General features: G+C 33.9%; 1 protein-coding gene across 6 annotated transcripts in view; it reads left to right on the top strand.

Moving 5' to 3' along the window:
- Positions 1–25,902, top strand: part of AKT3 (AKT serine/threonine kinase 3) — a 294,820-nt gene that overhangs the window by 233,575 nt on the left and 35,343 nt on the right. For all 6 annotated transcript variants that reach the window (XR_016039635.1, XM_088845506.1, XM_088845504.1 and 3 more), the window contains 3 exons: positions 5,372–5,500; positions 16,213–16,427; positions 23,656–23,743. Coding sequence is in view for 5 of the 6 variants with exons in the window: in XM_088845506.1 (XP_088701632.1) it covers positions 5,372–5,500; positions 16,213–16,427; positions 23,656–23,743 (432 nt within the window). In the remaining variant the exon portion in view is untranslated. The remainder of the gene's footprint in view (positions 1–5,371; positions 5,501–16,212; positions 16,428–23,655; positions 23,744–25,902) is intronic.

The following is a 25,902-nucleotide window of genomic DNA, read 5'->3' as shown; positions in this document are numbered from 1 at the left end:
TAATTATATGGTATGACAAAACTTATGTTATATGTTATTTCCATATTTACTTAGAAGTAGTTATTTTCTGCCTGATCTCCCCCCGCCCCCCACTTTATATTTTATGAATCCTATTTATGGGGATAAGGGGGAGGACTTCCTGGATTTAAGAAAAGGAGAATAATTTTGAAGTACTTAGTAATATATCCAAAATGCTTAAAGCTCAATTAGTCTAAAGAAACAAAGAAAAGAATGCTCACTTGATTGATAGCATTGAAAACGAATGATATAATTGGGATGATTTTGGTCAGTATCTCCACTGATCATTTCTCATTAATCAACTTATCAGTACATTGACACTCATTTAATGAATTTTGTTGCTCTGTCCTTTCTGATAACGAAATTAGATTAAATTTATTAGCCTGCAGTATGAATACCAGTCATGTAGTTAGCATATAAATAGGCCATAAACTACTAGACAATTAAGTGACCTCTCCTCTCTAAATTTGTTTCTATTTTATTATAGCCTTAACGTAAAGGTCTAAGTAAATGTGTACCATTGGACAGGATCTGTGGAATTTACACCAAGAAAAATGGATAACCTAAAAAGTCAGACATTCAAAATTTATACAAGTGTTATTTATATCCATATTGTTTCATGATAGAATGAGATATTTAGGTACAGTTGTAGAAATTTAGAGCTGACCCATAATTTACAGCTAAGGTCATTGAAGACTAGAAACCTTGTAAGTGATTTACTCGAAGTAATGGACTAAATTGGTGACATAGTCAAGATTGTTGGATTCCATGAATCCTAGCTCCAGGTATAATGTTCTTTTTATTACACCAGTTGGCCTTTCTAGAAATGAAATGAACTTTAGGTGGGGGCATGCATTGCATTAACTCTAGACGATCTTTGTAAATCTAAAATTTGAATAAAGCTGCCAAAAATAAGGAATGTTTTAAGTATATTCAAAACACATCCTCTAACTCCCACTTCTAACTACTCTGGATCCCCTCTTTTATAAACACGTTCAGCCACTGCTGCTGTGAATTCCTTCCACCTCTTAACATTCACATGTACTATTGGGCTATATTCCTCAAGTGTAGGGAATTCTTAAATGTAGTAACTCTGAAACCCCAGTCTAGGCGTGATCTCTTCTATTGTATATTATGAATTCTTTTTCCAGTTTAGGAAGGTTCAAAGATTTCCTTTCAGCATTTTAATGCACTGTCCTAATCTCATGATCATTAAGTTCATACGGGTCACAACATTTGGCACTTTGATGCCCATAAATCTAAATATGCAGGGTGCAGGGGCGGAATTTCTTACTGTATTCTTGGGCTTGAGGCAGTCTTGGTACTGATGTATCTGTGCTAAAGTGGGATTGTAAGAGTGAGTGAAGGGACTAGTTTGTGTTGCTACAATAGTTGTCAGAGCCTTTAGGAATTGCTATTATCATTCCTTTGCTTAATCACAAAATGTCAGCCATTTAATTAAAATGAGACCTAAAATATATGTGTGTGTGTGTTTTACATAGCTAGATATTAGAATATATGATATATGAATTGTATATTAGAAAACTTTTAAAAACTTAGAAGTTAAAACCTTGTAAACTTTCTAATAGCAAGAGTTTAATTTTATTCTAGGCACCAGCAAGAGCAGACAGAGCATAGTATATTTTCTTGCTGTCATTTCTTGTTCACGAAGCACAGAGGAAAAAAGATTTCAAAACCTATCGAATCACAATCCTCTGCCAAATAATTCTCGTCCAGTTCAACTCGATAAAAAACGTTGCCTTTTTAAAATGGAAACTCTGGGATGTATATGTCTAATATATTTGTTTCCTCAAAGTATGAACTATTAGATAACAAACAACCCTCTGATACATATAGTAAGCATTACCCAGATTTTGAGTGTATAATCTTTTCTTTCACACTTCCTATTTAACTTCATACATTGCTTTTGCCAGTGGATGTATCCATTAAGTATCATCATAATGCCCTGACCTCAATCCTAGATGCTAAGACTGACAGTGGAGAGAAAACAGATGCATTTAATGTTTCATAATAGAGAGTACCTGAACAGGCAGTTATGGTGTACATTTTTCTTTTTATGCTTTAAAAAAAAAGGAAGAAGGAAAGCATTCGATTTAGGAGAAGAGAACCAAAGACCATTTGTAAACATTTTTATTCCTCCTTTACACAGTGGAAAGATTCCTAAAAATAATTTGACTTAATCTTCTTACGTTAATGTCACATGCACTAAGGAAGTGATTTCCAGGTGTTTTTTGATATCTCTAAGCCATTGATCTGCTTTTGAAAGATTTCTAGGTAATTCTGTATATCCTTCACCTTTGTGAATCGCAGCACTAATGGTGCTTATATTTAATGAAATCTTTGTTATGCATCTGCATAAAATTGCAAAAAAAACCAATATATTTTTAACCAGACAGGATATTTAATTACCCCCGATTTATCTCTATATAAGATTAGATTTGGGGATGTAATTTTTTTAAGGTGATGCATTTCTGACTCTTTTTTTCATACTGATAGACAAATTGTTTTTGTCATTCATGCTCAGCAAAATGACATTTCAGGATAGTGAGAGAAGAATAGTAATTGATGGAAGAAAGTGGACACCATTATAAAGTAACTGGCTCAAAAATTGTAAAATATTTTTTTTGTTTATTCAAAAGAAATTGATGCATATTAAAAACTGTTTTTAATGAGGACATTAGAGCTGATAAAAGTGTTTTATAGGGTTCCATTTCTTAACTTTTCTCTTTCCTTTAACATACAGTGTTGTCTAGAAGAACACATACCATGTTGATAAATTATAAATCAGCCATTAAAACCCCCCATGTTTAATAAATGATCAGTACATTTGTTGATTAAGTTCTCCATTCAATAGCATTTAATTCTCAAAACAGTCCCATTGGATTGTTACTGTTATTTACCTGTGTGTCACAGGTCAAGTTGAGATGCATAGGTGTCAGTAGCGTACACGCGGGTTACACAGTGAGGGATAGGACTTGAATTTACACTTAAGTTCTCTGACTTGATTCCATAATCTTCCCACATTACCCTCAACTGCCTCCTTTACAGTATGCTACCTTGTCCCCATTATCATGAGCTTTACCCCATCTCTCACACTCCTCCTGTAGGCTGACCTTATTTCTGACTGTATTATTGTAATAAAGCTGACCAATAAAACAAAGGAATGATTAGCTGTCATGGTTTGCCTGGAACTTCCCCAGTTACAGAACTTTTATTAAAAATCCTTCATCCTGGGAAACCTCCTCAGTTGTGGGCACACTGAGAATTCTTGGTCACTTTCATTCTATTCCTGTTCTTCACTCAAATCCTGTCCCTGAATCTCATTTCATTCCTCATCCCTCAACTCTTGGTATCTTGGAGATGAGATTCGCTAATTAGGTATGGATCAAGATATGTTCTGATATTCTGTATCTATGCTTTTCAAGATAGTCTTGTCAAATGTGGACAGTTAGCACATTAGTGCATGCAGAGTTTTATTTTGCAGTGCATAGAAAGCATATAAAGTGAATTGGCGTGATATACATTAAACTACATATTTTATTCAATATTGTTATGTATTATTTGAAGTCTAAGAACTCTTGTGTATTATAAAAAGATCTTTATAGCATTTTAAGGTTTTGTTTTTATATTGTAATGTATTTCTATGTTAGAACAATAAGCATATTTTAAAAAATTAAGAAGAGAGCATATATTTAACACAGCAGACATTCCATTATATACTTCTCTTTCTCATTATGGCAAGATAGAAGTAGGAAGAAGAGAGTGTTGTTTGCAAGAAAAAGGGAAAAGGGAGAAAATCAGAAGCATGAAGAAGAATAAAAAAGAGGAAGGAAGTAGACAAATTCTTTTTTGATATTTCTGATCAGTTTTACTATTTAGGACGTATTGCCATTTGCACACATTGGGTTTGATTTTCAGGTTCCAGTTAGTAGAGAATCAGTCTAGCTAAAGTTAGATAAAATAAGAGAATATTCATTTTTAAAAGGTTTAACAGTGTTTTTAGGGTTCATTCAGCACTCTGTAGACAAGTCAAAACAGACTCACTTCTCTAAAGTCTGTGCAGTGTGTGAAACATGGATCAAGCATTGAGTTTAGTTGGGCAGCATATTTAAGTACTATACTGAGCATAGCTTGCTTAACTGTATTTAGTTTCTGATCTGTAAGACACTGGATAATATATAACAGTGTAACATCATCACATTTTATAAAATTGGTATCTATGTTCTTATATAATAAGAGTTCTGTTTTGAATTTGATATTGACTTCAGGCAATGGCAACCCACTCCAGTACTCTTGCCTGGAAAATCCCATGGACAAAGGAGCCTGGCAGGCTGCAGTCCATGGGGTTGCGAAGAGTCAGACACGACTGAGCGACTTCACTTCACTTTCGGAGTTTGAGTAGGCACTTTCATACATTATCATGTTAAGGAGTCGAATAATTACCTACTCCTCAAATAAGTTAATTATCATTCATCCTGCTAATATAATTTTTTCACATGTGTTTTTTTGTGAATGCATTTCTTATGTATTCCCTTAGGTATATGTACATGACTGAGCAGGGTTGGGGCCCCATTGATATACCTGACGATAAAGTGACAACTCAGAACTCATGTGTATTTCTGTATGGTGATAATCATAACTTTAGGTTCAAATTGGAAGAATAAGATCAGTTATTGTTAACTATTTTTAATTGCATTAGCTTTGCACAAGCTCTTTCCCCCCCTTGCACTGCTTAATTTTTCACTTGAGGCTCTTTGGTTATCTTTTTTAAGATTGTTGTTTTTGTATTAATGGGTTTAAAGAGGTTCCAACTTTGAAAGTGTTGGTATTTCTTTATTACAGATAACTGCAAGAGAAGATATTGCGTTACCTTACAAAATAAGATTTAGGTTTGATTTACAGCCACCACCAAAGAAACATTTCTGTAAATAAATATTTTATAATAGTAATAGACTCCCAAGAGAAATAGTTGAAAACCATCTGTACATATCTAGAAGAATCATCTTGTCTCTTTGAAATTGTTTAGATCAAACTTTATTTTTAAAAGGGAAAAAGAAGATTGATGTTTGCTTTCGAAAGTTAATTAAGGCTTTAGTTCTTAGGACTTAGACAATAATGGCTCTTACTCCCATGGGTTTAAAAATCAGTTTATTATTGTAAAGTATTTGATAAAATATTTCTTTTTACACATGAATTTGGCAGCTATCGGGTTTCTAAGTATCAAAAGTTCTTTGACTAATTATGTCCTCTTTCCAGAATATCTTACTCAGCATTCAGTTATTTTTCAAAACGGTATTTTCCTATTTTTGAAGACTATTTTCTTACTATGCAGTTGGAGAATTTGATGCTGGATAAAGATGGCCACATAAAAATCACAGATTTTGGACTTTGCAAAGAAGGGATCACTGATGCAGCCACCATGAAGACTTTTTGTGGTACACCAGAGTATCTGGCACCAGAGGTGGGCTATGTTTCCATTTACAGAAAAATAAAAATAACACTGATGTTTTGCAAAGTAAACCATTTAAGCATTTAAAAAAACTGGAGTGTCTACTACTTTGACCTGGATTTCAACATGAATCAAATCTATTTTACTCCCACTTGTTTAACATGGTATTCTAGGGCAAAAATATATATAAATCAGCACAAAGATACTGGTAACTGCAATCAAATTAAGTCAGTTTTTACTTGTTGGCCATATGTGTTTTTTTTCTTTGTGCCTATTTTTATTCACTTATTAAAATTAAATATTTCAGTGACTTCGGCAAGAATGTTAACAGTTTTATAAACCATTCTGGATTTTCCTTAGAAACAAAGAAACAGTGATAATTCGTGTTTGTAATTTTGTGGGTTTTTATACTTAATTATTAGAAAGGATTTCACTGGAAAAGTTAGTGAAATGACAGTGGCTACATTTTGGAAATCATGCTAAACCAAAACAGGCTTCAGCCAGTGCCCTCCCATGCTGAGAATTCCATAGTGATTCACTGATTGTTTGTTCAACAAATGTACATTATTCATCTACTATATATTGGCTATTTTTCTGGGTGTGTGGTTATAGAAACAAGACACAAAGGACCCTGCTCTCAGGGAACTCACTTCTGGTAGAGGGAGACAGAGTAAAAATAAATATATAGCATCATGTCATGCAATGAATATGTGTCATGAAGGGAAAGAAGCTAGATAAAAGGAGGTTGTGGTGGCTGTGTTAGGTAGTGTTCTCATTACTATTACTGCAAAACAAACCACTGTAAAACCTAACTATTTCATGTGATCAAACGTTCTGAGTCAGGATAGCAGGAATGACTGCTCTATGATACATGGGGCACGGCAGTGGGTGACTCTGTGACTGGAGGCCAGAATCTGGAAACTCCCCACTTTAGGTATCTGACAGTTGATGCTGACTGTCATCTGGTGCCTTGCAGGGCTCTCAAAAGCCTCAACTTCCCCATATGGCCTGGCTTCCTCAAAACCTTGTGGCTTCAGAGTAGCCAGACTGTTTTGGCTTTGGGTTCTAAAATGTTCTAGGGAACAGTTTAGAAACTGCTTCATTTTTTTTTTTTTTTAACGTAGTAAACCATGAAGAAATGTTTTATTAATTTTTAAAAAATTTCTCTTCATAGTATATTTTTTAAACTTTATTATCATATACCATAAAATTCAGCCTTCTCAAGTGCATAGTAGTGGTTTGTAGTATGTTCAAAGTTGTGCAGTGCAACCATCACCACTATCTAATTCCAGAATATTTTCATCACTCCAACAAAGAAACTCCATACATGTTAGCTCCTGCCTAACCTCCCCTCCTGCTAGACAACTACTAATCTACTTTGTCACTATAGGTGTGTCTATTCTAAACATTTCATACAAATGGAATCATACAATACATGGCCTCTTGTGTCTGGCCTCTTTTACTTAGTTTATTTTCAAGGTTCATCCATGCTTTAGCATGTTTTTGGTACTTCATTCCTTTTTATGGCCAAAATAATATTCTGTTGTATGAATCTAATACATTTTGTCTTATCCACTCAGCAGCTGATGGACATTTGGATTTCTTTCAGGTTTTGGCCAATGATGCTGCTATAAACGTTTCTCTTTTATGATTTCATTTCAGGAATTTCACATCATTTCTGCATATGCTGAAACTTCCTGAGCCTACATGTATTTAAGAGGGTAGTAACATAGATCCCTGGAGAAGGAAATGGCAACCCACTCCAGTGTTCCTGCCTGGAGAATCCCAGGGACGGGGGAGCCTGGTGGGCTGCCGTCTATGGGGTTGCACAGAGTCGGACACGACTGAAGTGACTTAGCAGCAGCATCAGCAACATAGATCCCACCTCTCCATGGCAAAAACATGTGAGATGGGAGATACTGTTGCAGCCCTCTTTGGAAAATATAATCTCCTACAGATAGGATGTGCAGGGAAAGTGATGTTTAACCAGAGACCTGAATGCTAAGAGGCAACTATTGTAAAAATACAGGGGACAAGTTTTCCAAACACAGGGAGCAGCTAGTATAAAACCTGTGAGGCACAAGTTCAGTTCTTCCCTCAAACTCCAGGAAGGTTAGTGTGACTAGAGCAAAGGAGGGAGGCATTTATGTTTGATGGATGATGATAGCTATTTATTGAACATGTATTATGTGCCGCATGCTATATATATATATATATATATATATATATATATACATTGCAAGTTTGAAATAACCTTTTGAGATAGCAAACCTGTTCTTTTTAAAGGTAAGGGAACTGAGGATCAGAATCTTTTAATGTAACAGGTGGTAGAGATAGAAACAGGATTCTAACGAGGTTCATCTTATAAAGCCTATTTTTACTTTTTTAATTGCATAAAGTGGTAGCCCAAAAAAAAAAAATCACTGTTTCAAGGCCACTATAGATGTAAGTAATTGCCATTTTTAAAATAGATGCCTTTGTAAATGCTCAACAGGAAAAGTAATCAAAAGAATTAGGAAATGGGAATATATTCAGAATGTTACTAGCATTCCGCATATGTATAGTAGCTAATGCCAGTTTATTACTACAATAACTCTTTTCAATTAGAGATTAAAATTACATTTCAAGAATTTTAAGTTTTTGTAAATAAATGTAAATAAATTTGAAATATTAGCAGTATTTTTCACAGTAAATTTCCAAATATTGTTTTATCAAGGTCTGCCAAAGTAACATTTTTTTTTCTGTTATAAAATGTGGAGTTTAAAATTTTCCATTTTTGTAGCTGAATTTGGTAAAAGTTTAGAATAATGTTTCTTGTTTATTCAAATACAAGATCACATTTTCTAGAATAGGATTGTTTTTGTGAATGTCATGAAAAACAGAATCTTTGTTTCTCTGGAGTTCCAATTGCCCCTGCTATACATTTGCCATGGATGATGATATCCCATATTTAGAATAACAAAATTAGTTGTATCACAATTAGGGGAAATTATTTCTGTAGAAGATAAATACATCTCATTTCAGAAGCAGATGATCTCCTAAGAAACAAAGATATTGTTTTTATATGCAAATGTCATCAACTGAAGAACAAAACCAGGAATTTAATCCAAGAAGAGTCCAGTTGTTTCTAAATAGAAAGCTTACAGTTCACAGGGAATTATCAATTTCTTCTTAAAGACAGGTAAACCCTTTCTGTATACCTTTTTAAAAAATATTGCAGAAGGGTTTAAAAGCAGTTTATATACCTGATGGCTGAGAGATGTTGGTTCATAATTAACATCTTGACCTTATTTTCACAGCGGAGAGTGATGGTTGTGGTTACTATTTGAGGATGAGAAAACTTGAGACAACTAAACTTCTCACGCAGTTTCAATTTTTCTGTTTTAAGCATTTGTGTCAAACTGCATTTTGTTAAATCAGGGTAACTTTTATATTCTTCCTTTCAAAAACAAGAATTTAAGTTCTTTCTTCTGGTCTCTGGTGTAGACCATTTCACTGAAGAACACTCGTTCATTCATTAAAGAAATATTTGTTGAGTATTTATTAGTCATACAGTCTGTTAGGTGCTAGGAATACAGAGATCATAGAAATGTTTTTTGTCATCTGGTAGCCTGCTGTATGGAGAAGGCAATGGCAAGCCACTCCAGTACTCTTGCCTAGAAAATCCCATGGATGGAGGAGCCTGGTAGGCTGCAGTCCGTGGGATCGCTAAGGGTCGGACACGACTGAGCGACTTCACTTTCACTTTTCACTTTCACACATTGGAGAAGGAAATGGTAACCCACTCCAGTGTTCTTGCCTGGAGAATCCCAGGGACGGGGGAGCCTGGTGGGCTTCCGTCTGTGGGGTCACACAGAGTCGGACACGACTGAAGTGACTCAGCAGCAGCAGCAGCAGCAGCCTGCTGTATTTACTAAGGTGATAGGATTTGGAGAATAATCATTACTGTCCAAGAAAATAATTGCTTTCCTAGAGTTATGTACAGTGCAGTGAAAGGAAAGGTGGTGGGAGGGCCTGGTGGCAGTAAAGAGGGAGCAGACTAAGAGGAGGCTGGATGTGTAGATCTGGATCAGAACGGGAAAGAGTTTAGATTTGATCTCACGGACAAGGGAAAATCACGTGAACTGAGAGCAGGGCAGTAATATGATCCAGATATGCATGGTCAGAATTACAGAGGGATTGGCAAGAGCTTAAACTAGCCTCTTCCCTTTACTGCAGATGGTATCTCTCACTTTCTTTGAACCTTGACGTTTCTAGTACATAGCATTATTGATGCCAGACTTTTCTTGGTAGTTTGTCAGTAGTAGTTGTTTATCAGATCTGGAGTATGTGCCTGAGTACTGCTTCTCTTTTGAAGGGCTCCTTGTTAGTATATTACCTTCTCCTCACATGGGAGACCTCCTGTTTACACATTATGGAGACATCTTTCTGCAGCCTCTCATTCATCTAGCAGTGGCCATCCTTTACCTTTTCAACTAGTTTTGGAGGGGTTTTGTTTGCTTGATTGTTCTGTTTTTTTTTTTGGCCATGCCACAGAGATGCAGGATCTTGGTTCCCTGATGAGGGATTGAACTTGTGCCCCTTATAGTAGAAGCTGGGAGTCCTAATCACTGGGCCTCCAGGGAATTCCCTAAACTATTTTAATTTGGTCAGAATGCTTTGCTACTTAAAGATGGTTGCAGGATATTTTAAAAAACACTTCAAAAATACTGTTATAAATCAGATCAAAACTGATGTATTAACTGTACTGTATCTCAGACTTATACCTGATTTTTAAATGAACTGAAGTTTTAAATGAACTTAGATTTCTTCTTAAAGACCACCAGGAAAAAAAAAAAATTTTTATGATATAAAAATGCCATTTGTTAAAAAAAAGGATATTTTTTAAAGTATTTGTTCTCTTCTTTTGATGCAGAACTGTGTACCTTTTTTATTAAAAGGGGGAAAAGTATCTTTTTAAAAAGATGTTGCAGAGATACAGTCCTAATGGGCATATAAACTACATGTTTAGTGTGCTACATCTCTAAAGCTGCATTAGTATAGATAGTTTTAAAGTGGTTTTGCTCTTTCTTGTATTAGAAGGAAGTAAATTTGACCTGCCATATATTATGGACTATGGTATTTTGAGGGGATTTTGTTTTCATCGTCTCTACTATATTCTCATGCCTAGAAATATAAAGAAATTAGAAATCATATATAAAATCTTACTGTTAGATTTTATTATTTGATTTGGCTCTCGTTAAATCCAAACCATCCTTTTATGCAGTGCTAATTATTTAGAGTCTCAGCTTTGCTCTTGAGTTAGCAGTACCTGATCAACTTTCCAACTGTAAAACAGTTTGAAAATCAAATGTAGCTTACATGCAAGACCCAACAAAATTAAAAGTGTTAAGTACGTTTTGGCAGTTCACTTTTATTATGCCCAGTCCTCAAATGTACCAGCAGATAATCATCTGAATGTTAGTTATTTTTCACATGCTTATGTGATCACACAAAAAGTACATGCTAAAAAGAAGCAGATGGTGACAGATGGGGAAGGTTGAATAAGGTGGTTTTGGAAACCTAGAGAAATGCACTTCTGTAATAGTGTAAAAATAAAAATTATTTGATAATCAAGTTAGAACTAACAAAAAGATTGCAAAAAAATGACTTGATTGTTGGAAAATACATAGTATCTAGTTGTGGTTGCTATTCAGAAAAAAATGTATATAATTTTATTTCATATGTGTAAAATGCTATGTTTTTCAGTGGCTGAAGATGCATTTTTAATGTATTCCTGGTTTTTGGAAAGTCATTTTTAGAGAATAGTCACTGGGTATCATTTTATTCACTTTTATTTTGAAGCCTACTAGCTTCAATATCTTTTATAATGTGTATTTTGACAGTATCTGAAATAGATTAAAATATTTTGATAACTATTTTGATACAAAGATTTGCTTAAAGTCACTGTGATTCTTTATAGATAATAGCACAAATGAAAGGCGAAAAGTATACGTTAACTTCTTCAGAAGGGTGGAGAGAATCATATTAATTAAGGGTGAAGATAGTTGGTAGCCTGGAGTATAGTGTACGTAGGTGAAGTAAGTAGAACCAAACTTGATTTTAAGTGTACTAAATGGAATTTTGTTTATTTTAAATACAACAAAGAATAAATGAGAAAGACATCATTTTATCAGCCTTATCAGTATTATCCTTAGGAGATCTTAAAAACGAATGAAATCAAAATTATATATATATATATATATATATACGTACATTTAATCTGTAGATAAAAATAGTAGCATACATAGTTATATTTTGCTTACCCTTGGACAAAATTCTTAAAACTAAAACAAAAACTAAATCTTAAAACTTATAAGCTTTTTGTAAAAATTAAAAGTTATTTTAGTAGCTTTTCCCAAACTGTATACATCCCTAATATTTTATTTAATTCTTAATGATGCATGTAGCACTTGTCCTCTTGAAGTATTTTTGAAAGCCTTCACTTCTTGATGGTTCTAAACGGACTCACCACCAATATTAAGGGGGAAATTAAGTGAATGAGCACAGTGATTAGTTCAGACAGAAGTTGTCTGCTTTATTGTTAGAATTTTTATTTAAGAACGTCTGTCATGAGTTGGCTATTTTTTATACTGTTTCTGGATAATATTAAAAACTGTCCCATTTTGCTGTACATCTGAAACTAACACAGTATTGTAAATCAAGTATAGTTCAATAAAAAACTGCGTAGTTAAAAAAATTCCCACTTGGTCCCCAAATTAGATATTGTTTAAATATAAACAAAAATGATATTTTTAGTTCAATGTTAATGTCTCAACATTTATAAGTAGCAGCTTTTACTTCCCTAGAGTTCTGTCAGGTTTTTTTGTAGCTATTTTTCACCTAAAGTTCTTTTGAGTGTTATATAGTCTTTTGATTTTAACAATCAGAATATTTGCATTCAGTACTTTGGAATGATTCTAATTTAAGTGCCGAGTTTAATTTTAAATTCTCTGAGACATAATATATACAAAACCAACCCTAACTGGGAACCCTAGTGATTGCCTATAGTGTTTTATAATGGCCATTTTTACTTTGGATACAAAGACCCAGTTTCTTAGAACCCCATAATGTCTGTTGCTTTAGGATAAAAAGGAAGTATAGGAATCTCTGGGAAGATAACCTGTGAGTATGACTGAATCACCACTATTGTATCCATTTAGCTTTGCCTGTTCTAGCCAGAGAATGCTTCTGAAAGTATGATACTAACTGCATGCAAGTACTTGTGTTTGCATGCTAGGAGGTAGCCATAAAGCTTACAGCATCTTAATTCAGAGCAAATGGCACAGTTTCAGTTTCTTTAGAATCATTTGAGCAGTTGAAAACTGGATATAAAGTATATTATTTATGAAGAAAATAGCAGTAAACCACAGAGTTCATTATTCTTGTGAAATGTATGTAGTAGTTCTGTAGCAGCAATACATTTTAGAATCTGAATTAGAAGATTCACAGGCCATCTTTTAGCAACATTTCTGTGATGTTAGGAATATTAAAGGATTTCTGTAGATTATATAGCATATAACTGTGTGTTTATATATAAAACACACATTATCAGTTACCTGAAATAAAAGGTTACCAGAGGAAAAAAAATTTGAATTAGCGGTAAATTGGTTCATCCAAGTTCGCAGTTTACTTTCACAACATAGGTGTACAGACAGTTTGTTTAGATGTTTAATTTTTTCCCCCATCTGTTCTGTCAGGATTATTGATTGAGCAGTAAGCCACTCCAGGGCATACATAGCCTCCTCATAACTACTTGCCTTGAGTGCTTTGTGTGGCCTTGCAAGCAAGCTGAGAAAGGTATTCCTTCAGCCTCCCAGTAAGCCTTAATTGGTAAAAGAATATTGAAATGAATGTGCCTTTTGAAAGTACCCATTCATGAAACAAATATTTACTTTGGGAACTTTAATTGATGGTATCATTTTAAAATATAAAATTTATTATTTAATGTCATTCTTTGAAATTAGTAACCATTCAAGAGCTGTTCATAGTGATTTTTTAAAACTCAGCTGGTTTTTGATAAGTGTAAGTGTGTACATCAGATGTTACCAAATATTAATCAGGTATTACCAGATCATTTAAAAGTAATTGATAACCTGCTGTGACTTCCTTGAATCTTGGATTTTATTATATTAGAAAGTGAAGCAATCTCTGGCTCCTAGTGGAAAAATTGAAACTACACCTTGTTTCCTAGAGCTTGGGCTCCGCTTGGGGTTTATTGATGTGACCTCTCACCATTTTTTAACATTTACATTCTTTTATTAGTGTTTCAAATCCCCACTTGTTCTTTATCTCTGGGCATTTGTGTTAAATGTTCTCATAACATGAAGCTACATCTAGGGTTACAGAGGACAATAGGTGTGGAAGGAAATACCAAATATCTTCCTTCATATTTTAACCTGATTTTATAAACATTAATGACATTGATTTCATGGAAAAGAACACTGTCTTTAGTTTGGTTCTTCAAGATAAGTCTTTCAGTGAATTATTTCTTTAGAAGCAGATTTTGATCTGCATATATATCCAGATTATATGATAAATTGCATTGTAATGGAGTTTGAAATGTATTAACATTGTTGTACCTCTACATTATCATGTATCTTGCTCTTTGGATCAGCCCTGGTGCTAACCATGAAGTTAATTAGCCTTTTTGCTAGGAGGGGAAAAAATCATCAGAGGTAATCAAAAGGAACTGCAACTCCTAGGTTAAAGAATGTAAATTTTATATATTACTAGGCTGTGGGTGTTAATTTCAGTCAGGAATTTCTACATTATTTCAAAGTATTATATTTTGATTTCGATGTAAGTAGAAAGAATATTGTATGAACAGTGGTAATGTATTTTATAGTATATCCACATGCAGAATATTATGATCATATTTGTTTTTATTTTCTGTGTATTTCATCTTCCAGCTGTCTTGAGGTAGGAGTTGAACAGAAACCTTTCTTTTTAGTTGATGACAAAGACTTCCAGATAAAGAGGACTGGCTGAGTTGTTAGGATATTTTCTCCTCAACATTGCCTAAGTTTTACATGTCACTGAGATAATATGTCAGTTACATCACATTTGTTCAGTACAGAGTAATACAGCAAACAGTTCTCATTGTAGCAGTATGCATGTATATTTCAATTAAAGCGCTTATGTTCAGAAGCAAAACCACTTATCTTGAGAATCAGTGTTCATTTTACGAAGCTAAATAAAATATACTTTATTTTATCAAACAGATTTTTTTACAATACAGTTTTATTTTTCATTTGCTTATTTCTCTTCAAAAATAAAACCTTTTTTTATGTACTCACTTTCCCTTCTGGCTGCAAACCAGGTATTTAAACAAAAATAAAGGATTGCCAGTTTTGCCAGCTGGGGATGAGAACCCGGCTGGTGAAATGTGGGTTCGGGAGGCAGTTAATCCAGCTTTTATGCTTTTTATGGTTTTATGAAAAAAGAGGTTAAAAACCACATTTGGCTCTTTTTTGTGTGTACCACTGTTTTGTTGGTGTTGTAGGAGTGCAATAAGAGGTTACTTAGACTTTAAAATTTTTGTTATTAGGTAAAATCCAGCATCTATTAGATAAAGGCCTACAGACAGCACAGTCTGCTAATTGGCCATGGAATAGATTAAAAAGTCACTGGTGTTTAAAAATTACATTACTATACAAATACAGTATCTTGAAATAAAATATTGAAAGATCCAAATGATTAATTTCCACTGATTGAGGAACATACCTTGTAGAAAGGTAATCATATTTTTCCTGTACAAACGGCAAGTGATGTTTCAGTTTGAACAGGTTGCTCTAGCACAGCATAACTGATCCTTGCATATTGTTTCTTACTAAATATATTTTGCATGTAATGTGTTTTGGGAAATAAATTTAAGGCCATATACCAGACAGATATTGAGTCCATGATTTTTATTGTTTGTGTTTAATAGAAATTGTTGTGAGGTTCTAAAACTTTGGATATTAAAGTTTATTACAACTCAATCAATCAATCTTTATATTCACTCTGTTGCCTAAATATTTCCTGCAAGAGTTTCAATGTGTAGGGTCCTCCAAAAGGTTTCATATATATTTTCATGATTGTCATGCCCTGGATGCTTCTTTAATACAATGCATCTGTTTACTCCTATCTGTCACTGATTTGTATTAGTTAGTTCTTCTCAGTGCAAGAACGTGTTAGACACATTATGTTCTCTATAATCAACACAGTTCAGCTCTAAGTTGTTACTTACTGACCACCTTAGTGGAGCTAGAATGAAAAATTAAGTATGCCTAAATGAAAATGTGTAAGTATGCAAATAGTTTTCTTTTGATCCTTAGGGCACTCATATATTCATTTACTTTGCTTTGCTGTTCAGTGGCTAAGTTATGTCTGACACTTTGCAACCTGACTTTGTAGACTGCAGCATGCTAGGCTCCTCTGTTCTCCACTTAATTCATTTACTTAGAATCTTGCAGTAGGCTGCAAAAAAGGTTGCAATACCTCTTTTTTTTTCACCCCTTATATCTGGCTATATATTGAACATTTCACATATTTGATAAGATATAAAATTCTTCATAGTTTAAATATCAAGATCTCAGAATCGCCTACTTAGGTTTTGAAAGTTATGATTCACTTTTGTGTAAAAATCTTATGCTTTAAAGGTTAACATGTAAAAATTAATCTTTTACTGGTTTCACTTTTAGGTGTTAGAAGATAATGACTATGGCCGAGCTGTGGATTGGTGGGGCCTTGGGGTTGTCATGTATGAAATGATGTGTGGGAGATTACCTTTCTATAACCAGGATCATGAGAAACTTTTTGAACTAATTCTAATGGAAGACATTAAATTTCCTCGAACACTCTCTTCAGATGCAAAATCATTGCTTTCAGGGCTCTTGATAAAGGATCCAAATAAACGGTAAGCCACAAATAACACGCAGTGAGTTACTGATGAATGTGGTTAGAAATTGTGATATGGAAATTAATTCACGTATAACTAACTCCAAGAAGCAATGTATTTGATGCAGACATCTTCCCACTGAGACACTGACTTATTTTTAACTGCATAATATAGAACATTTAAAATTTTTTCTCAACTCTTCCCTAACTTGGAAATTTTATACAGATTTTACCAAATAAGGATTTTGAGAGTGTTACAAGCAAACAATTTCCTAATTTGCATGGTGCTTGCTATTGTGGGGATAGGAGGATCCCTTTTTTCCCTTTCAATCTCTGGGCTTTATATTTCTGCTGATTTACATTATAAAACGGATAGAACTGTCTCTATACTCTCCTCCCACACTAACCTATGTTAACATATCTAGCTACTTTTTTTGTTTGTCGTTTGAAGATAATTCTTTTTCATGCGTGGCTGAAAGGACTAGTGGAAAAAATGTGTTTATACACTTTGTATTTCTATTTTTATAGCTATAGCTATGACCTGAAAAATCCTACAGTTCTTTGCTTAATGAGCTATAGTATTCTTTGTTCATGTTTATATATTTATTTATACATACATTTTATAAGTCACACATGAAATGACTATTAATTATAAAATGTCTTTTAATTTATGTGTTTGTGTATACATGTAAACTCATTGTTCCATTAGATATATATACATATCACTATTTCTCTGAAAATCTCTCAGACCTCAAGTGTCTTAAGGGTAGACCATTTCATATATTTAACTTTTTGTAACGCCTCACATAATTTTCATAATGTTCTGTTAGTGGTTGATGCTCACTGCGTATTTGTGACAGACTGAATTAATGAGTGAAGGAATAAGTGAATTCTAAAATGTGGGCTTTGTTTACCTTGGAGAAGGTTTCCATCACACGCTTACAGCTTTTAAGTTTGTGAAGAACATGATTATACCTTCGGCAGAAATAAGCAAACATAATAAAAGAGGTACCATCTTTTTGCTTAGTGAAGAACCGTTCAAAAATGTTTCTGAATCCTGTAACTGAGACCTTACCTTATATTTATAAAGTAACTTTGTGTTATTTGCCAGGATATTCGCACATCTCTTATTTCCCTTGCTTTTTAGTAGCCTGTGGAGTAGAAAGGATAGATATTATTCTCATTTCCATTTGACTGGGAGAAAATGAGGCCCAGGGAGGTTTAAGTGATTTATCCTAGTTCTCACAGAAAATTTGTGTAGAACAAGAATAGAGATCAAGTTTTTATGTACCTATTTGATATTTATCTTGTATCTTCTTTACAGTGCACCATGTTCTTGGTTTAGGTTTTAGAATGTATTCCATTTGATGTGATTGTTTCACAACTGCTTTAACAAGAGGTACTTGGCTATAGATAATCTTATAAATGGAGCTAGGATTTCTATTTTATCTTCTTGAGTTTTGGATTTAATATTTGCCTTAGGGCAGTGAATTTTTAACCTATCTTTTTCTGACTTCTCCTTCTGGTTTTCATGTCTCCTTTATTTTTTTTATTGTCATTTCCCCACCCTCCACCCTCACCCCACCTTCTGAGAATAGCACATAGTAATTGGTGAATACATGTGTGGGGAATTGTTAGAATGTTAGTGGCCTGGTATGTAGGACAACTCTTAAAGTTTTGTCTACCCAGAGGTTGATACAATCTGAAGAGAAGATATGCTATTTTAAACTATCTGTTATTTCCTTTTTAAGGTACATAAGTCAAGCCCCTCCACTGCTACATTATAATATTAGGAATGCAGGGATGAATAAAATGAATCATCTCTGCTCTAGGGATTCATAGAATTACATGGGGGTACAAAACATATTCACAGATGCTCAGGCTAAACTACAGACAAATGCTACTGAAATTATTAGCTATCCTAGGGGATTGGAAAACTTGAGCTGGCTTATGAAGGGGTTGGAATTTGCAGTGATTTTCATGCAGACAATTTTACATGTAAAGAACAGCTCAAATTACAGGTGAACATGACATTTGAGAATTTCATCAACTGGAGCCTAGAGTATGAGTTGGGTGACATTGAGAGATGATGGTCATGTGTTAGATTCTAAGGACCTTATGCTTCTTAGAAAATATATAGTCTTTATTCAGAAGGAGATGAGAAGCCACTGAATTATTAATAGTAAGGGATGGTGTAATCAGGTTTGTGTTATGAAAAGATAACTCAGGCAGCTTTGTCATGGATAGATTAGAATAGTGAAGGGCCAGGGGCAAGTAGGCAGAGTAATGAAGAATACATGTAGAATTGTCCACATAAAGAGATGGAATCCATCCCAAAACAGTGGTAAATAGTGCTAAGTAGACTTTGTGAATGATTAAATAGAAATGATGAGTAAGTGGAAGGACTTTGGGATGCCTCTGAGGTTTCCAACTTGGATGACTAGTATGGAGAATGGAGTTATTATTGACAGAGTGGGGATACAGGCAAAGGAGGAGGCTTGTTGGGGTGGAAGTTGATATTAGTTTTGCTGTACTGAGTCTGAGGTTTCTGTAGAAGACCTAGATGTCAAGCAGGCAGCTGAAAATAGTACCAGTGTTTACTAGAAAGACAATAGCTGATTTCCTCCATGTATATAGCCAGGAATGGGATTGCTGGGTCATATGGTAGTTCTATTTTTAGTTTTTAAAGGAACTTCCATACTCTTCATAGGAAACTCCCAATGTACACTCCTTCCAATAGTGTAGGGGGGTTCCCTTTTCTCTCTATCCTCTCCAGTATTTATTGTTTGTAGATTTTTTAATGATGGACATTCTGATCAGTGTGAGGTTATACATCATTGTAGTTTTTGATATGCATTTCTCTAATAATAAGTGGTGTTGAGCATCCTTTCATCTGTTTGTTGGCCATCCTTATGTCTTTGGAGAGATGTCTGTTTAGGTCTTCTGCTAATTTTTTCACTGGGTTGGTTGGTTCATTGTTTGTTTTATTGAGCTGCATGAGTTGTTTGTATATTTTGGAGATTAATTCCTTGTCAGTTGCTTCATTTGCAGATATTTTCTTCATTCTGAGGGTGTCTTTTTGTTTTGTTTACAGTTTCCTTTGCTGTGCAAAAGCTTTGAAGTTTAATTAAATCCCATTGGTTCATTTTGTTTTTATTTTTATTATTCTAGGAGGTGGGTCAGAAAAGATCTTGTTGCAATTTATGTCAGAGAATGTTCTGCCTATGTTTTCCTCTAAGAGTTTTATAGTGTCTGTGCTTACATTTAGGTCTTCAATCCAATTTGAGTTTTATTTTTGTGTATGGTGTTAGAGAGTGTTCTAATTTCCTTCTTTTACATGTAGCTGTCCAGTTTTCCTATCCAAGTTGAACTTATTTGCAAAGCAGAAATAGAGAGACAGATGTAGGGAACAAACTTATGAATACCAAGTCAGGGTAGGGAAGTGAGATGAATTGGGAGATTGGGAATGACATATATACAACAGTATGTATAAAATGGATAACTAATGAGAACCTACTGTATAGCACAAGGAACCCTACTCAATGCTTTGTGTGATAAATGAGAAAGAAATCAAAAAAGGGAAAACTAAGATCATGGCATCCGATCCCATCACTTCTTGGCAAATAGATGGGGAAACAGTGGAAACAGTGGCTGACTTTATTTTCCTGGGCTCCAAAATCACTGCAGATGCTGATTGCAGCCATGAAATTAAAAGATGCTTACTCCTTGGAAGGAAAGTTATGACCAACATAGACAACATATTAAAAAGCAGAGAGATTACTTTGCCAACAAAGGTCCGTCTAGTCAAGGCTATGGTTTTTCCAGTAGTCGTGTATGGATGTGAGAGTTGGACTGCGAAGAAAGCTGATTGCTGAAGAATTGATGCTTTTGAACTGTGGTGTTGGAGAATCCTCTTGAGAGTCCCTTGGACTGCAAGGAGATCCAATCAGTCCATCCTAAAGTAAATCAGTCCTGAGTATTCATTGGAAGGACTGATGCTGAAGCTGAAACTCCAATACTTTGGCCACGTGATGTGGAGAGCTGACTCATTTGAAAAGACCCTGATGCTGGGAAAGATGGAGGGCAGGAGGAGAAGGGGACGACAGAGAATGAGATGGTTGGATGGTATCACCAACTCAATGGACATGGGTTTGGGTGGACTCTGGGATTTGGTGATGAACAGGGAGGCCTGGCGTGCTGCGGTTCATGGGGTCACAAAGAGTTGGACACGACTGAGCCACTGAACTGAACTGATATGTATATATATAACTGATTTTTCTGAACAGTAGAAACTAACACAACATTGCAAAGCATCTATAGTCCAGTAAAAATTAATTTAAAAAAACCAGAAACACAAAAACTGAATATTTGGATTTGGGGTCTGTAAATATCTCATGACTAGAGCCATGACAATAGTGAAAAGAGTAGAATATAAAAAGAAGACACCCTAGGACAGAGACTTGGGAAATGTCAAAAATTTAGGAGGTAGAACGAAGAGAAAGAGCCAATGAAGGACCCTGAAAAGTCTTTGGAAACATAATCAAAGATAGTATACCTCTTTATTATTTCTATTCATTTATTTAAACTGCTTCAGTTTTTCTGATACCCTTTACTGAATTGCTCTCAGTTCTATCAAAGAGTCAGCTCTCAGTTTGCTTTTATTTCTTATTCTTCATTACTTTATGATTACTCTGTTAGTATCTCTTTTAATGTCCTATGCAAATTTTGTAGGAACATCATAACCTCATGCTGAATTCAGTAACACAAGGAAAATGTAAATCCCATGTTGCTTCTAGTTATGAAGAATCCATAATGGCTGAGGATTTTAGATTGGCTTTCTGATATGGGGATTTGGTATTCTTAGACAAAAATATCTTAATGTAAATCATATTTTGATATTATTTCGAAGTCTTAAATTGTATATTAGGGAGTCATTGACATTGAAATTTTTGACAGTTTCACACTTTGAAGAAGCTTGTGTTAAAGAATCTCTACCAACTTCTAAAATGGCAGTCTAAGATTATATTCTTAGTCTTTGTATAGTATTCATGGCTGATACTTTAGTTATATATGTATTTGATAAATGTAGATTAAATGCTGGCTATGTCCAAAGCCAAATATTGCTTGAGAACTAAGGAGTGACATAAAAATGAATGACTGAAGCTGAATTAAAACCTTTTATTTCTAAAAATGATTATGGTTTTCCATTTTAACTGCTACTTCACTCACCATCTTGTCTATATTTTAGATTGAAAACAATATTGAACTAAATAATAACGTAGATATAAGAAAATACAATGAACTTCTGACATACTACTTTGATGCATACTTTGAAATGTTAAATGATTCTTTCAGAAGCAAGTATTTTGGTGTTTCTACTTTTCTGGCTTCCTAAGCACAGGCTTAAAACACTTTTTGGATAATCCAGTACTGAACTCTCCCCTCAAACGAATTTGTGTTCTACCAGGGGAGAGGCATACATAACTTGAAATAGAATGAAAAAGAATGAGGCCAGAAGTCCAGTGCTGAGTGTTAACTAAATATAGAGTTGCCAGTCTGAGAGTTCCAAATATGGACATAACTATTATGATCTGATCCAACCTAAAAGTTTCAGTCAGAAGTGTGATTTATTCTGTATGGACCTTAGGATAAAAGACCTAGATACTGGGAGTTATAGGATCATCACTACAGATATTCGGAATTCTGCTAATTGTTTTGTTTTTCCATTGTGACAGTGTGTCAGAGGATCCTGGATTCTTCCTAGTGATGTATTCCTTATACCTAATAACAGCCAGAATTCATTAAAATTTTATAATTGCTTATTTTCTATGACATATTTGCTTTTCTTCCTACCTAGTGGTGTGCTGGGAGTTGACATGTACCAGCTTAGAATAACCAGTTGTTAAATATCAAGAATTTTGTGAGCTGGTTGTTGAAAACAGCCATTATTAAAAATTATATGAACTTACAATTAAACCAGGAACATTAATATCAAGGATAGAAAATACTCAAAACTCATAATGAGTTATCAAATTAACTCATTTGATATATGAGATATCAAAGATATCACTCTTTGATAATGTTGTTAAATTTTACTCTTCTCTGTACTTTTGAGGATACTTATATATTTTGAGGTTGGAAATCCTATATAATGTTTTGCTTCTGCACATCTTCTATTGGTAAATCAAATAATACATATATGTATTATATATTTATAATTTCCCAAGATAGCTGATTATTAAGCATTTACCAGCATGTATCATTCCTAACAATGAGTAAAATCAAATAAAACTTGCTCTATCAAATTCAGATTTAAAAATAGATTTATTTTATTTTCCTCTTTGTTTCCCAATCCTTTCTTTATTTCTCTCTTTTTCCTCTTTTCCTCCCATCTTAACTTCCTCCTCTGTTATTTTCTATTTCTCTCATCCTTTCTTCATAGTGACTAGTATGTACTATATGAAACTGAGAAATCTAGAAAACAATCTGAATTTCAGATTGTGTCAGGTATCAGTTTAATAAGATTACCTTCAAAGATGGGGTGAGGATATTTTTTAATTTTTAATTTATATTGAAAGTTGTATAGCAGATTCCATTACAGTGATATTTCATATATTAACTTTCTCACTTCTGTGAAAATTCATTTGAAATATGAAAGCAATTTATTGGCTTCTGTTAACAATGCTCTCTAAATTGTTTTTTCTAGCCAGTTATGTAGTCTTTTCAGAATTTATGTTGACAAGGGTGCATTTTGACTAAAGTCATTCTAAAATAATTTTGGTTTGAGAATTGACAATAGCTATTATTTTTTGTGCTAGGTACTTGTTTATTTCTAAATGCTAAGCATTTAGCACTTAGCATAATCTAAATACTTAGCATTTAGAAATAACAAGTACCCTAACAGTAATCTTCCATGCTGGTTTTATTATTCCCACTATACAGATGAGAAAACTGAGATTAAGTAACTTTTCATTGTCATACACCTCATAAGTTCTAGAGCTGCTTGCCTAGTTCTGGTTTGTCTCCAAAACTTGTGCTTTTTCAAATACCATACTGTCCCAAGGCAAATTCTTATTAATAGTGTATTAGGAAAACTAGATCTTACAACAAAAGCTTTTTATTTTTATGGCTATTTATCACAAGGACTATTTACACACAGAAAGTTACATTTCACAAAAGCTTTGTAGTTGTGCATTTAGCTTATGCAGATGTTCTATAATCATTTAATTTTATTTCTGTTATCACAGCCTTGGTGGAGGACCAGATGATGCAAAAGAAATTATGAGACACAGTTTCTTTTCTGGAGTAAACTGGCAAGATGTGTATGATAAAAAGGTTGGTTATCTTCATGATATTGTATTTTTACTCTATTATTTAATTGAATATTGAACTTCCTAGCACAAAACATTATTGATAGTTTTTACATCTGAAATGCATTTTCAAATTTTATTCAGTGTGATCAATTTTCTCTTTATTATCACAATAATTTGTTAGTCTACTTCTCATCATTTCATTGATTCAGAAAAAATAAAGGCACCAATGTTATATTATTCTTCAGGAAAACTAGCAAACAATCACAATTTTGAAACTTTGTCTCTATACTTTTCATTTTAAAGTGAATGCTTCATATTTATTTATACAATTCCTTATTTTTAAAAGGAATTTACAGCAGTTTAGTTTTAATATTTAATAGAATAATACGTTTATTTGTCTTCTTTGGGGCTTCTCTTTTACTTGAAATAGAACTTCAGGACTTACAAGATGGATGCTACAAATCATATAAGTTTAGGAATAGGAAATTATTATGTCTGTTTTATCTTTTAAATTTTAAAAATTTTATTTTTACTACTACAGATATTGTTAGTACAGTCAATGATTTTAATATTTCGATTTTTAAATGCTCATATGAAAATTTTGCTATGAAATTTTTATGTTATCAGCATTTTGCTTATAATTCTTATCTAGTCAGTTTATGTACTCAGTCCTTCCACTTCCATTTCAGTTTGTTCTAGGTTTTCATGTTTTTCTCTAAAATGTATTTATCAGCAACGTTTATGCAATGTCTTAATTTGTGCCAAATACTCTTCTCTGTTAATCCCTAAAGCAAAGATAGAATGATGTCATAGAGTTATGAGAAAGTAAGACAAGTGCATCATTTTTGTATTATGTTACAGTAATAGGGAATGTGGTGATTTTAAGCATTTCTTACAACTAGGTGTTTAAAATAGAGGCACCATGTTACAGTACCTCTACTCAAACTTCAATTAAACTTAACATTTCTTGAGGTCCTACCATGTATAAAGCACTGAGGTAAGTATTGGATCCTTCTCAAACCTTGTGAGAAGTTTGTGATCATTCTTAAGTATCCTCAGTGTTTATTAACTTCAGGCAGACAGTTATGTATCTACTTTATAATACTGATGAAATTCTTTATGAGTGGCATCCATATATAGCCCCTAAAGTACCACTTGCTGTTTATCACGTCAGTGCACTGCAAAAGAACCTAGAAATAATATATGATCAAAGATTTCCTTTGGCACACAAAGTTATAAGCCACAACTAAATATTCCTTTGGTATATACTCTGTCCAAAGAGGACTCCACCACCACCACCAACAACCAAACAGAAAGAAAAATTTCCTTAAGAGACAAAATATGGGGCACTGGTATGGCACTACTAACTTTAAGGAAGAGGTAGAATATGGATTTTCTTCAGTACTATTCAAAGAGTCAGATACGTTAATAAGATTGTAGTTTGGCATCACCTAACGAATGCTCTGAGAACCCAGCCAGCACACAGTGAAGAAACAACGCTTATCCTGTCTCTGCCCCATGGGCTCAGCATGCCCAAAGTGAAGGTACTGTTAAGATACCCAGGCAGCTCCCTTGTGGTGAATGAAACTGGAGAAGCGAGCAAGAAGGGCAGGACAAGGAGCTGCCAAAACATAGCTTCAGATGATGTATGTGAAGAAGTGAATTTAAATTGTTAGAGTTTAGATAAAAATAGTTGCTGCTTAATTTGAGCAAAAATGTTAAGTATCCTGCATAAGGAAGCACAACCACAAAGATCACAAACTTTCTACTCATTGACACTTGCTACAGGTTTACTCGGGGGTGTGGGTGGTATCCTGGATGTCAGATGGCACTGATGTTTTCAGCCATCTTCATATACCTGAAGAAGAACCGTGTCATAGCAGCATGCTTAAATTTTGACACTCTTTCTAAAAGGTGGTGGAAATATGATTGGGTTTATTTGGGTTTGTATTGTATTACAACAAACAAGGAATTAATTATAGGAATGCTAATACAGTTGCTATTTTCATGAATTTACCTGTGTTTTCAAACATTTTTGAGGGGATTTATATCTTTAAAATACATCACTTATTCTTCATCTCTAAGGTTAGATATTTTTCAGTTTTACTAATATGCTTTGGGAGAATTGATCTTTTTATAGATCTATGACATGATTATTGGCTATTTTCCTATTGATATGTA

Source organism: Moschus berezovskii, chromosome 17 (assembly GCF_049115385.1).
Source record: "Moschus berezovskii isolate FMDL1 chromosome 17, NW_MosBer_1.0, whole genome shotgun sequence".
Taxonomy (NCBI): domain Eukaryota; kingdom Metazoa; phylum Chordata; class Mammalia; order Artiodactyla; family Moschidae; genus Moschus; species Moschus berezovskii.
The sequence above is the reverse complement of the archived record's forward strand: the minus strand, read 5'-3'. Positions and strand labels throughout refer to the sequence as shown.